Source organism: Eptatretus burgeri, chromosome 5 (assembly GCF_056783735.1).
Source record: "Eptatretus burgeri isolate ZD-2024b chromosome 5, Ebu_testis_v1, whole genome shotgun sequence".
NCBI classification, from domain to species: Eukaryota; Metazoa; Chordata; class Myxini; order Myxiniformes; family Myxinidae; genus Eptatretus; species Eptatretus burgeri.
The window spans coordinates 43,951,171-43,965,559 of record NC_140965.1 but is presented as its reverse complement, the minus strand read 5'-3'; the positions used below and the strand labels follow the sequence as shown (position 1 = coordinate 43,965,559).

The 14,389-nt window shown below is 42.5% G+C and overlaps 1 protein-coding gene across 8 annotated transcripts in view; it reads left to right on the top strand.

The window, feature by feature from the left end:
- ZCCHC7 (zinc finger CCHC-type containing 7) overlaps positions 1 to 14,389 on the top strand; it is a 430,079-nt gene that overhangs the window by 273,042 nt on the left and 142,648 nt on the right. For 7 of the 8 annotated variants that reach the window (XM_085881648.1, XM_085881650.1, XM_085881651.1 and 4 more), the window contains one exon: positions 8,033 to 8,068. The exons of the other annotated variant lie outside the window; for it this stretch is intronic. In XM_085881648.1, the coding sequence (XP_085737774.1) occupies positions 8,033 to 8,068 (36 nt within the window). The remainder of the gene's footprint in view (positions 1 to 8,032; positions 8,069 to 14,389) is intronic. 8 annotated transcript variants of the gene reach the window in all.

Genomic DNA, 14,389 nt, shown 5'->3' with positions numbered 1-14,389 from the left:
CATATATATATATATATATATATATATATATATATATATATATATAATGCCTTCTGCACAGTTGGCTCGTATATGTCGGTGGATGTGAAAGATCCCATGCTGCCTTTTTCTTCTTTTTTAAATTTGTCAGCCATTTTGTGCCAGTTGTACCCCTGACAAATTCCAAATCCCTGCCCTAATCTCCAGCCATTCCTTGGTGTTGATGCAACCAGCAAATAGAATTACCGATTGAATGAATCCCAGTCACATCTACATTCTATGGATTTTTAGGGGGTCTTTTGATCCCATCGTCAGTGTTTATTTTCTTAAATGGAAAAGGCTTTGATTTCGAAGATGGTCCTTGTAACAATTGTCGTTAGGTCGTCAAGATATTTTTCCCCCTACATGTCGTCAGGATAGAGGCCTTGCAATAATCGTTCCCATGAATCTTGGTTCTCCTTGTTAAGTATGAATCTTGTCTTAGCACCATGATGCTGCGATATCCGGTTTACATCCCGTCAATGGTTGGTTTCTTCATTTGCCTTCTTACATCATTCCAATTCATATAATAGTCCACTGTTTGTTGGTTTTAGGGGTTTTTTTTCTCGAAGATGGCTGAAAAAAGTAATTGTTTTTTGACTGATTATTTACCAGGCTGCATTTATTCCTGCCTCTGGCTCCGCTTTGTTTTGAGAGCAGAAACTCTGTGTTAGCCACAGCGGTTCTTGTTGCTGAGGGGGCATTGCTTGCTCACTTGTCCTCTCTGTTGTACTTTACAGCACTTCTTGCACTCTCTTCCCATGCTTTATCTTGGATGTTGGGAAAAAGATTGTTGCACAGCTAGTGGTTGAAGGCAGGCACTTGCATTCCTTCACTTCCACTTCCCTACGTGGTTGCTGTAGTAACGACTGGATTACTAAACACCCCAAAGAAGAAGGCAAAAAAGGGGCTTAAAAGTATCAAACGAGGCATTTAAGGGGGTTGCTAAAATTTGATCTTGGTCCCTTTACACAAAACGCTGCAACTTCATGAAAATTCATGAGATTGCCAAGAAAAGGCCACTCCACCCATATGTTGGATAGGGTTTGTGAATGGCTCTTCACACCACTTGATGTAATTGGTTTGCTCTTCCTGGTTCGGGATTGTAAGCTTCACTCCACTCAAGAAAAAAAAACAATCCAATGAGGTTTAGCAATTAACTTTTGAACTCGGGTGCATTTCGGTGAAATTGCAGATCAAAGGCAAGCGAAGATGTGCGTGCGTGCGTGCGTGTGTGTGTGTGTTAGTGTGTGTGTTTTGGGGGGGGGGTTAGTGTGTGGTGGTGGGTGTTTGTCTTATCTCTAATTTACAATTATTAGTTTGGTAGAAAAAGCGGTTTTGCATGATAAAACATGCGACATGTTTTCATCAACCCGCGATAGATGTTCATCATGTGCGTTTTGCGTGTGCGCATGAATATTTGAAACTCGGCGTTTTGTTGCACATTGTAATGAAGCTTTTCTTTCTTCTGGCTTCTGAGGGTCATAAGCTTTTAATTATGGTGTTTGGCATGCAGCCTTTTTGATTCCTGTCCGGAGTGAATTACTATAATAACGCTTCGTACTGTGCTGTAAATTTGCTGCAATATATAACCCTTCGCAGCGTCTCATTTTGCTGTAATTCGGAACAAGTGAAGCCACACTCTTCATCAAGGAGGCAATAAAACGTCTTTTTATTATTAATAAAAGTCAGAATTTCAACAGGATTATGCATCAAGAATGTTCATTTATATTTGCTGTCGCAATTCATGCAGGGTGCTGACGTTCACAGTGAATGGCACGCTACGTTCGGAAGCTTTTCTTTTGGAATACGTTGAATCTGCGCCTTTTGGCAGATAGCGTTGTTGCGAGCGTGTTCAGATGCTCGGGCTACCACGTGCTACGTGAATGGTTCCTCTCTGCAAAAGCTCCATCCCCACACCCCCGTTTTCTTAAAAGGGCACAGCCTGGCGGTTGGGATTTGCCAGGAATTAAACGGAAGTCGACTGCTGTTCTTTTCATGAAACGACAATCCATTTGGGAAGCATGGTGACCACATATGCTGGATGTGGATTCGGGGGGGCAGTTTGTGAAGGGATGGGGGTGGGCGAGGGTGTGAGTCGCACTTTTGTCATCTTTTCTTCCTTTTATGCAAGGCATGGGTCAAGCGCATGAGAAAACCCATTCTTGAAATAAATATTCTTCGTACATTAACAGTTATATATCTTGTAGTCTGACCATTGCATGCTCATTGAGCTTTGTTTTTGCGTTGCACACGTACTTGCATGAAATAATACGAAAATTTGATTACTTCGGTTGAACTTTGTTGAAGACCTCAACCACAGAGGGCATCATACGTGCATTGCAGTCGTGATTCGTGAGAGGGAAACAAAGGAGTAACTTGTATTTGCTTTATTTTTTGTGTAATTTGTTCGAAGGATCAGAGTGATTACGGAGGTCGGTTCAAGGATCTGTCTTTGTTAGCTTTTATTGTTCGGCAAAATCTTAACAATGCTTCTTGACAAAAGGATGCAAATTTGCTTTTAGATGTTAAATGCTGATAAAACTTTTGAAAATGCATCCATAGTGGTCACAAGTTAACACAAAGTAATGCCACCAATTTGCCTTGCAATAAAATTAATTAAAAATAATAATAATAATAATAATAATAATAATAATAATAAAAGTACACAAAAAAGTAAACTTTCTCAGAGCCGTACTTTCGGTCATTTTTCTCTTATGTGACCAAGTATTCTTGCCATTGTCATTTTGAAGAGAAAACCACATTTATCATGTGGCCGTACTTGCCGAATGCTAGCAATGGCTATACTCGAGTTAACATAGTCCATCGTTTCACGTTCAAAAGTAATTGATGATCTTCCGGCGTCTGCATCGCGAGTCACGAGGAGGGGGTGTCGTGTACTGCGGACGATAATAATCCTGGGGTGCTCTCACTTTGATACATTCACAGTCAGTTTAGCATTTCCATTGTTTTTGGGAGTTATTTTCCTCTTCTGTGACCAATTTGTCATTGTACACCCGTGTGGCGAGAAGATGCAAACTGCTGGTCTGCATTTTTCTTTCGAAAAGTTCAGCTCTATTAAACAGTTTTGTCACAGCGGTGATTAAACTAAACGCAAAAGGCATATATTGATTCGTTGTCCAAAAAGTCAGAGCCTTCCAGGACTCACTGCAACGACAGTCTTGGATTAGTTGTTAATTTGTTTGAACGTGGACTTGCTTTGCCATCGTGTGTTAACTGCAGTGCATGGGGAAATAAGAAGAAGAAACAGTGTGGAAGAAAATGGAAGGGCTTAAAGAAATAGCCCCGCCGAGCGTGTCTTATCTTGGTAAAAGAATGATTTCTTCCGCCACCGAAGGTGGACGAAGGTTATGTTTCCACGAACGTGTTTACCCCATCAGTCTGTCTGTCTGTCTGTCTCTCTGTCTGTCTGTCTGTCTGTCTGTGTGTGAGCAAGGTATTACAAAAGGTTGTGGATGGATTCGGTCGAAACTTGGTGGACAGGTTGGGTGTGTGACAAGGACGGATTGATTCGATTTTTGGTGAAGATCCGGATCCCTTTCTGAGAATCTAATTATTCTTCACCATTGCCAGATATAGCGAAAAACGATATACAGCACGATATTTCATAAAGTGGTGGATGGATTATGACAAAACTTGGTGGATGACTTGGGTGGGAGACAAGAACGGTGCGATTTGATTTTGGTTCACGTCTACACGCACATACGGCCCATCAATGGAATAGAATACGAAACGTAAACATTTGGACCCAACTTGCACATTCTCTTCCTGGCTGTGGAAGCAACTTCCACGTTCTCTTCAATCTCATTCTTTCCTCCAGGTCTTCAACACAGCTGTTCACCACAATCTCATTTCTTCCCCATCCACAATCATGGTCTTTTCTGTCCTCGTTAACCCCCCACCCACAAACCCATCCCAATTCCTCCTCGTACTAAATTCCCAGTATTCCCTCCTGAGATTTTCTTCTGTATCCATCCTGTCTACTCTCTGCATCCTCTGCTGCCCCGCCCCCAATCCTCCCCACACCTATTGTTTGTCCAAGTCTCCCTCTATCTTAGCCTTCAACTCTGCTGTTGGTATTTTTGCTTGACGGAAGGGGGCAGCTGCACATGACATGCTTTACTGTATTTCCATGAAGAATTTATCTGCACAAACCTGAAGGTTTGCACACTGCTTTAAATAATTTACGCTGAATACCAGTAAAATGACTCGGATTCATTGATCGTTCAAGCGGAGGAGCAAATGGTCGCCGCAAAGAAATCTACTGTCAATATTTGAACATGAATGTTGCTTGTATTACTCAGCTGTGAATAGTAACGTTCCGTGAGAACAACTAAACTTCACCTGATTTTAATGTGCCCCAGCAGGAAAACTGGAGTAAGAGAAATAGTCGCAAAACTCAATGGTTTAATTGGGGCTAAAGCGAAAGAGAATTCCACCTGAAAGAACATTTGTGGGCCAAAAAAAGTCAGGCACAAAGTAAAGAAGGTCTCGAAAACAAGGACCCACTTGCATGTCTTTTGTTGCCTTTTCTCGTGGGATTTGTTTAGGGATGTGGACCCCCCCCCCCACCGTGCTCCCTGCACCTGACCCATTCAACACACAGAACGCACAGTCAACTGTGGCAGCACCACTGCTGACTCCTACCAATTAATATAAGCTCATTAAGTAGCACACTTTTAGTTGCTACATGCTGGCTCTGTGGTAGGAGGCCAGGAGCTGTCATGAGCCAAGCTCAAGACCACGCACGCACGCACGCACACACGCACACACGCACACGTAGCTGTTCATTGAGGCATTGTGAAAATATGTAGATCAAAAGCGTCTCGTCATTCCTGTCCTACACGGAGCGACGGAGGCTAAATAACTTGGTTTACAACGGCAAAAACATGTCTGAAACACTGCAGTGAAAAATAATGGAAAAGGAACAGGAACGCAAGAAAGTTTGAACCGAGAATCCAACTTTCATGTTTTTTACAATCATCGTTATTTTGGTTCCGATTGATGTTTCATGAAGCCAAAGTTAGTTTTGGCTGCGAATTGCACGTCCCATCAAAGGTCAGTTTTCAAGGTTTATCGTTCGATCTCAAATCCAGTTCAGTGCAAACCTTGGCAAAGAAATAGCAACTTTAGCGGAATGCTTGATCACAGTTTGATGGCCACTTGACGATGAAGACCTTACAGATGCTTGGTTTTTCTGGATTCGTGTCGGTGGACGGTGCTTGAGGAGCCGGTACATTACTTACGGTCGAGACAGAGTAGTGATGATCAACAAAAAGATGAAAAGCTCACGATTCTGGCAGTCTTGATTCGAATCCCATCTCCCGTGTTGATTTTGCCAAAGCCTATTCCAATGTACTCGTAAGTCATTTCATATACACCAATGTCTCCTCATGTCCTTGTCCTGCAATATTAGCTCAGCTTGGTAGCATAGCTTAAGGCACTGTCACACCTTGACGATTTAGCCAGCGTATGCCGACTTATGAAAAATTTGTCTTAAACGCTGGCACACGTCGAATACGTTATGGGTAAGTTTTGTATACGTTAAGAGCACGCTGAAAAACACTGCCACACGTCGTAGTACGCTGGCTTTAATCGTTGTACTTTGTGGTTGCCCTCAAATTTTTGCATGCTTGAAATTTTACGACGTATGCCGGCGTATGGCTCACACGTAAAGCTACGCTGGCCATAAGTTGTAGGCACATTATGCGATCGTTCACACACGTTCCTTGTAAGTTACTCATAAGTCGAAACATGTCAAGGTAATGATTAGCATAACCGAAACTTATTTCTAACCTATGAGTAACGTGCTTTGAACCTATGTGTAACGTACCTCCAACGCATATTGACGTATGTAGACATATTTGATTGACGTCTTCCGGGCGACCACAGAACTTACTGAACGTGTTTCTAATTTACAGCTACCGTATAATGGCGTATTGGCAGCGTTTAAAAAAAAAAAAACAACAATAACTTCTGATATTTCGTCACGTACAGTTACGTCACGTCCGATTGCCTCTCCAGTTTGCTCATGTCTTATTCTTAGTTCCTCCTCTGTGAATATTTTCTGTTTGAGGATATTGTCACGTCGACGTCGAAACTTAAAAGCAAATGTCCAAATATATTTTAAAATTCGTGATAGACTAAAAAAAACAAAAAAACAACAACAACAAGAACAACTTCAGATATTTCGTCACGTGCCTTCACGGAGTCAAGGAGAAAAAAAGAAATGTGCCTTGACGGAGAAAATAAGTTTCGGGGATGCTAAACATTACCTCGACATGTTTCGACTTATGAGTAACTTACAATTAACGTGTGTCGACGTGTTTCAACGATCGCATATCATGCTTATAACTTATTCCCAGCGTAGCGGAACGTGTGAGCCATACGGTGAGTGACAGCATACTTCGTTTTTCAGCGTGCTCTTAACGTATACACAACTTACCCATAACGTATTCGACGTGTGCCAACTTGGTTCGGCAAATTTTTCATAGGTCGGCATACGCTGGCTAAATCGTCAAGGTGTGACAGCGGCTTAAGGAAAGCGTTTTGCACAAGGGACGATATGCTTGTTGAAGCCAATATTTGTGTGATCTGCTCTGCAGCCTTTAGTCGGCCAATACAGGGATTCTGTATTTTGAGATTTTACGAGACGAGCACTCGGTGGAGCACATACCTCCGCCACGTAATGCCTGATCCACGAGAACATATCTACCCCAATCCATTTTTGAAATATCGTGCTGGTACAGTACTATATAGTGTTTGGCCCTATCTCTCAATGGTGAAGAATCACTTTAAAATTAAATAATTCTCGTATCCAGATCCGGATTCGGATCTTCACCAAAAGCGAATTGATTCTTCCTTGTCACACACCCAACATGTCCACAAAGTTTCATCCAAATCCGCCCACAACTTTTTGAGATATCATGCTCTAAATTGTTTTTCACCCTATCTCTCAATGGTGAGATCCGGATTCGGATCTTCAGCAAAATTGAATCAATTCTTCCTTGTCACACACCCAACATGTCCACCAAGTTTCATCTGACTCTGTCCACACCTTTTTGAGATATAGTGCTATATATCATTTTGGCCCCATCGCTCAATGGTGAGGAATCACTTTAAAAATTCTAGTCGTCAGATCCGGATCTTCACCGAAATCTAATCAGTTTGTCCTTGTCACACACCCAACCTGTCCATAAAATTTCATTCCGGATCTGGCCACAAGTTTTTTACATATTGTGCACAAACAAACAGACAAACAGACAGAAAGGGGTGAAAACATAACCTCCTTCACATTCGGTGGCGGACGTAAAAAGAGAGAATGCAAGTCGAAGCTTGTTATTTCACTAGTCGTGTAACGTGTAACAACCTGGATGTAAATATATCAAAATACAGACCAATTGCTGCACCATGGTCCCAAGAAGGAAGCCAGACATAACCACACACACACATATAAATACCACATAAACACACACACCTACATATAAACACAGTTATATCATGTACTGGTAACTACTTACAAAAGCGATGTTTTTTGAGGTTATAACCTTAACTTATAAGCAATTGACGGTTTCCCAACTGCCCGGATCATCAGCTGTGATTTCTAAATCCACGAGATTTGAAAAACGCCGTTTGGCCACTTCGATGAAGTTGGTCGGATTTTGCCGAGTTTTATTTGTCATCAAATGAAAAATGTCTTCCACCTTTTTGTTTCGTGGCACTCGACATCTGTCGGCGACGACACGTGGTTTTGAATCCCTTTGTACAAACTCCAGCCACCCTCGAGGTTTACATCCATTTCAAATGATTGCATCGGTGCTGCCACCTGCAAATGCAAGAAACGACGATGCTTCGTCTCTGATTTAAGAGTCCTTTTTTTGTAAACTGCTTTTAATATTGATCTCGTGCGTACGTATGTAGATTCTGTCCGTGTTTGTGCACTGCATCACTTGTCTCATCATTGTTTCTTCTCTCTGCATATCTTGCATTGCAGGACTGTCCTGACATCTGGAGGCAGTTCCATCTAACAGTGAGTGGCATTTCAGTTTTGGACTTGCTCTTTCAGCATATTGTGAAATGGATCACTGATAAACTTAATGCAACCTGTTTCAACAAGATGATTATTTACATAAAAGAGCGAGAAATTGAGATGAATTAGAATTTTCTTCTTCTTTGAACAGCGTTGCTTCACGTGGTTGTGCTTCGGCATCGCTTTGTTTTACATTGCAACATGCTTCAATTACTTTATTACATTGTTGACTGCAAGACCTGATAAATGGAGAGCTTGGGCATTGGGGCTGGCACGGCGGGTGTTGGAGAAACGAGCAAGGATGCAATGGATTGTACAGGAGGCGCTTGATGGGTCTCCCCGCTGGGCAGATTTTGGTTTGGTCCCTCTGGGAGCCCCCTCCTGTCTGGTATTACTATTTAATTTGTATTTAAATGAAGTTGTAATTAACACGGGCCAGATCACCTGTGCAAGGTGTCAGCGTGAGTGATGGATTATCCCCGGCTTGTGTAAGTCGTCACCACGTGCCGCTCACCTCCGGCGCTGTTTGCCTCTTCCCGCCAATCCCAGAAGGGGAGCAAATAGGGAAGGCAGAGGGATGAGAAGAAAAAGCTTGTATTAGCTTCAAGGGTTGCCAATATGAACGTTTTGCCAGTTTCGCTGCCGCACAGGCCGCTCACTATAATACTAAGATATTGTATGAAGGGGTGGGGGAAATGAGCAGGTGGGTTGAGAAAGCAGGTTTGATAAAGATGATGGGTGGGGAAGAATTTGGGGGAAGCAAGAGAAGGCCATATGAAGAGCAATGTTATGGAACATTCAAGGGATGGGGGGAAAAAGGGGAGTGGGACGGAGGGTGCAGCAAAGATTTTGCCAATTTTTGCATGTCCTTCAGGATACCCCCTTTACGTGTTGGATTATTAAGCCGATTTTAACTTGCCTTGGTGACGTAATGTTTGGAGAGTCTGCTCCGAGTCTGGGAGGTCGGTGGTTCGAATCTCGGCCGAGTAATGCCAAAAGACGTTAAAAGTGGTACTTGCTGCTCCCTTGCTTGATGCTCAGCATTTGAAAATGGATAGAGCTGACAGAGAGACAACATGGGTTGCAGGTCTGCGAGAACAACCGGGTCAGGAGGATTGTTGGAGTCAAGACGGTGGATATAAGGAGGATGGATGAACTGATGGAGGAGATTGGTGTGCAGATGAGCTTGACAGGGAGATTGATTTAAAAAAAAAAAAAAAACGGCTGAAGTGGGCTGGAAAACTTGGTGCGGATAGAGGAACAGAGAATGGCAAAGTGAGTGGATGGATTGAGGGAGCAAGGTTGGAGGAAAAGAGGTAGACCATGGTTGAGATTGGAAGATTATGTGAGGAGTGATATCAATAGGGTAGGGGTGGTTGGAGAGTGGAGAGAGTTGGCTGAGGACAGGGTCAAGTGGAGGAGTGATGTGGTCGAAGCAGGGCAGATGTTTGGTGCCGTTGGACCTCACCACTTCTAAAAGGAAGAGAAAAAGAAGAAGAAGAAGAAGAAGAAGAAGAAGAAGAAGAAGAAGAAGAAGAAGAAGAAGAAGAAGAAGAAGAAGAAGAAGAAGAAGAAGAAGAAGAAGAGCATGGACAAACAACCATCGGTTAGTTATAATAACACAGGATTTGATGGGCCTCATGGCCTCCTGCTGCGTTGGAGTTCCTTGAAAGGGAACTCATATTATTAATACGATTATTATTATTATTATTATTATTATTATTATTATTACAATAATATTTTGGTTTATTGACTTGGGACAAGCAAATTTGGAAGTTGAGATTAAATCCATACTGGGCAGACAGGTAGCTCTCCTTTTTCGACATAACAAATTGGTATAGTGCTGGTGGTACGTGACTTTCTCAAATGTCTGATAAGAACAATTGAACTGGGTGAAGAAAGGTGACTTCGAAGAGAGAAGCAGTTGTGTAGAAATGAGGGTTAACAGTCAGGTTATATTTGGAGTAGTGACCAGACCTTTGGAACCAACTTCCACATTCTCTTCCTGCCTATGGAACCAAATTCCACATTCTCTTCCTGCCTGTGGAACCACATTCCACATTCTCTTCCTACCTGTGGAACCAACTTCCACATTCTTTTCCTACCTGTGGAACCAACTTCCACATTCTCTTCCTGCCTGTGGAACCAACTTCCACATTCTCTTCCTACCTGTGGAACCAACTTCCACATTCTCTTCCTACCTGTGGAACCAACTTCCGCATTCTCTTCCTACCTGTGGAACCAACTTCCACATTCTCTTCCTACCTGTGGAACCACATTACACATTCTCTTCCTACCTGTGGAACCAACTTCCGCATTCTCTTCCTACCTGTGGAACCACATTACACATTCTCTTCCTTCCTGTGGAACCAACTTCCACATTCTTTTCCTACCTGTGGAACCAACTTCCACATTCTCTTCCTGCCTGTGGAACCAACTTCCACATTCTCTTCCTACCTGTGGAACCAACTTCCACATTCTCTTCCTACCTGTGGAACCACATTACACATTCTCTTCCTACCTGTGGAACCAACTTCCGCATTCTCTTCCTACCTGTGGAACCACATTACACATTCTCTTCCTTCCTGTGGAACCAACTTCCACATTCTTTTCTTCCCTGTGGAACCAAATTCCACATTCTCTTCCTACCTGTGGAACCAATTTCCACATTCTTTTCCTCCCTGTGGAACCAAATTCCACATTCTCTTCCTACCTGTGGAACCAATTTCCACATTCTTTTCCTCCCTGTGGAACCAACTTCCACATTCTTTTCCTACCTGTGGAACCAACTTCCGCATTCTCTTCCTACCTGTGGAACCAACTTCCGCATTCTCTTCCTGCCTGTGGAACCAACTTCCGCATTCTCTTCAATCTCATTCCCCCCTCCCATTCTTCAAGATAGCTGTTCACTACCATCTCAGATCATCCCCAATCCAAAACCATGATCTTTTGTCCTTCCGTTATGCCACCCCTCCCCCTTCACCCCCCCCCCCCTTCTGCACCCAAGCTTCCAGTTCTTCCTTCCTCAGAGTTTGCTTTTGCATCCATCTGATCCACCCCCTGCCTTCTCCCCTGTCCTTCAACCTTACCCACATCTCCCATTGTCCGTCTCCATCCAACTTCTGTTCCTTTCGTTCTGTTGCTTCATGATTCGTTCTGTGTTCCAGGTCTTCCATGAGCCTTGACTATAAAAGAAACAAAAAGAAAATAATAATCCAAACATTGAAGGTTTGGTCTGTCATTGAATATTCTCTCTGTGCTTGGATGTCTTCCATTCGATTCCACCTAAAGTCTTTGTAAGTTATGCAGAATGTACCCGATCGGAATCACGGGGAGAATTATTCAGAAAACATATATATCCTTTCATCCATAAATAGCTGGTGTCACGATTTGTTGATTGTATAAAATGGGATTAGAGGTCTGTTCCCAATTGCTCAATAAGCTTTACCCAAAGATAAGATATTCCAGAAAAGTGGGAAACGTCTTCTTGTTTGTTTGTCAATTGCTCTTCCACTTTTCAGCTGATTTCATCAACTTGTCAGAAAAACTTGGGAACCCCTGAGAGTTGTCTTCAAGGGTCGGTATTGCGATCCTCCCCCCCCCCCCAACCTTTAGGGGGTAATCATCACTGGTAAAAACTGTCACTGAGAGTCATGAGGGTGTCATGCACACAGAGCCTGTTGAAGTGGTCCCTTGAGTAGCAAGGAGGTCCAACAATAATGTTGAAGGGATGAAAGGTGTCAGTGGAGTGTCTCAAGACAAAAGCCTTGTATTGCTGGCCACCTTCAAAGCCATATAGAAGGTGAGGATTTCAAGGGACAGAAACTGGACGTGGCACTCTTTTTGAGAATGCGTACATCATGAAATGTGTATTTTGTTTTTTCAAGATATGTCCCTCGTTCTTATCTCTTCCGACTTGATCCCTGTCTCCTGTACGGCACACGAGTAGTAGTGGCAAGTTAGTTCTTTTGTATGCAGCACAAGGTTACACAGTGGCATCGTTGGCTGATGGCACGGCTGTGCCACTGATTCAATGCCCTCTGTAAGTTAGGGCAGGAATTTGGAATTTGTACACGGTGCTGGCGATAGCTCACCTACTCTTCACAAAGACACCGTGCGATCTTTAAAGTCCAACCAAATCATGCCAGCAGACGGGACGCCCAGTTTAACATCCATCCAAGGGACGGCACACACATCGATGAAACACCGAGATGACAGTTTATAGCTGGGTCGGGATTCGAACCCAGGCTAGACAGCTTAGAGGTGAGTGTGTGTACCTCTAAGTAGGAGTAGAAGTAGTAGTAGCAGTAGTCATGATGACAACAGTAACAACCTGCTTTAGCTGCACATCAATACAACCATGATTTCCCACAATTGATACCATTTCGCCCTTCGGTGTTTCTATTGAGAATAGAACCAAAGTTCCCACCAAACTTGATCCTCTTGGAGCTTCTCACCACTCAAAACTTCTGGGTGTTGAATCTCAAACACCATGGCAACCATCTCCAATGGTCAAAACTTTTGGTATCTGGAGCTCTTCGGGGTCACACTGCAGGTGTTGAGCAAACTCCGAAGCACAATTTTCAGAAAAGTTTTTTTTTTTTTTTTTTACTAAATCGTTTGCACCTGTGTAGGATCGAGGAACAGACATAGATGGCCTCCAGAGGGCGTGCTTGAAAATGCTATTTTAGAAAAGGAAAAATTCCTTCCTTATTTTACTTTTCTGGAAATTCTGCTTTTGGACCGCGGATGTACTCGCTTCTAACACTCAATGAAAACTAGACCTAAGGTGTGTGTGTGTGTGTGTGTGTGTGTGTGTGTGTGTGTGTGTGTGTGTGTGTGTGTGTGTGTGTGTGTGTGTGTGTGTGTGTGTGTGTGTGTGTGTGTGTGTGTGTGTTTTCGATACATTAAAATAGCTCGGCACTATTAAATTATCAGACATATACACAGGGAGCTATGGTTAGCAGATTAAAACGAGTATTCTTTAAAGTCACAAAATGACACGAAATACAATTTCCTTCTTTCAGTAAAAGCATTGGTGGAGCATTCAAATAAATTTATTTTAAAACATTTCCACTCGTTGCTCAGGAGTGCAGTAGGACCACGTGGGGAATCGGTTACAACATTGAGTGTGCCTGGATTTGTATAACAGCTCGATTCAATGGGAAGCAAAATGGACGTGCTGGGTCGTGTGCGTGTCATCTGCAAGGTAAAGTGCTCATGATTTAATGCATTATGATGTAATGGAAGTACATCAAGTTCTAAGTACACCAAGTACATGTAATGGAAGTTGTAAAAGCTAGAAGTAGAAAGTTTCAAAAGTGAGGGTGCATTGCCAGCTTGACTGACCTGACCGTCTGGACACAGCTGAAATTGCGGATCGACTAATATAGATCCACGTTCACTGTTGTAGACCCACTGTTTCGAGAGGTTCTTGGCTGAAAGGGTCGAAACTCGTTTGAGGAACGGAGCGGTCAAAATATCTATCAATTGCTCACAAGTTAAGCTTCTTACTTTAGGCAAGCAACTATTACGAGGTTTGCAGTAGGAATGTCCACGGCACCAAAACTGCTCAAGGATGGATTATTTTACATAAAGTGCACAGTTGCACATGCACATCCTTCATTATTTATGAACCAGGCTCGGGGCAAAGTATCACCCTTATGATCACACCTAATGGGGAATGTGATTTTTATTTATATATATATATATATATATATATATATATATATATATATATTTTTTTTTTTTAATTTAATGATGTTAAGGGAGTCTTTGTTATGACGTCATAATTGCATGCATAGAATGCTACATCTGATCAGGATGAATTTTTTTTTCTCATCTTGGAAAAAGTTGGTCGACATAAAAAAATGATCATGTCATTGGTCATGTGGTTTGGCAGCCTGTTGTTGTTGTTGTTGTTGTTGTTGTTGTTGTTGTTGTTGTTGTTAACCTTCAAAAATCTTCTCTGAAATGGCTGAACCGATCGAAGCAAAACTTTACAGCCCTCGAAGCCCTCCGATCCATGAGGAGCAAAACGTTCCCACCAATGATGTCACAGGTCACGTAGTTTGGCAACCATATTGGACTTACCGAAAACCTTGAAAGATCTCTTCTCCAGAACCACTGCACAGATCGAGGAGAAACATCACACTCATGTTCCCCAAGCCTTGGGGATCCCAGGATGTTCAGGAATAATTGATAGCCACATTAGCCATATATTTTGAATATAATTTAAAAAAAATTACATATAATTAAATAACTCCACCAGTTATTGAATCGAATAAGTCTCCCAGCCATATTGGATTGAGTGTAATATTT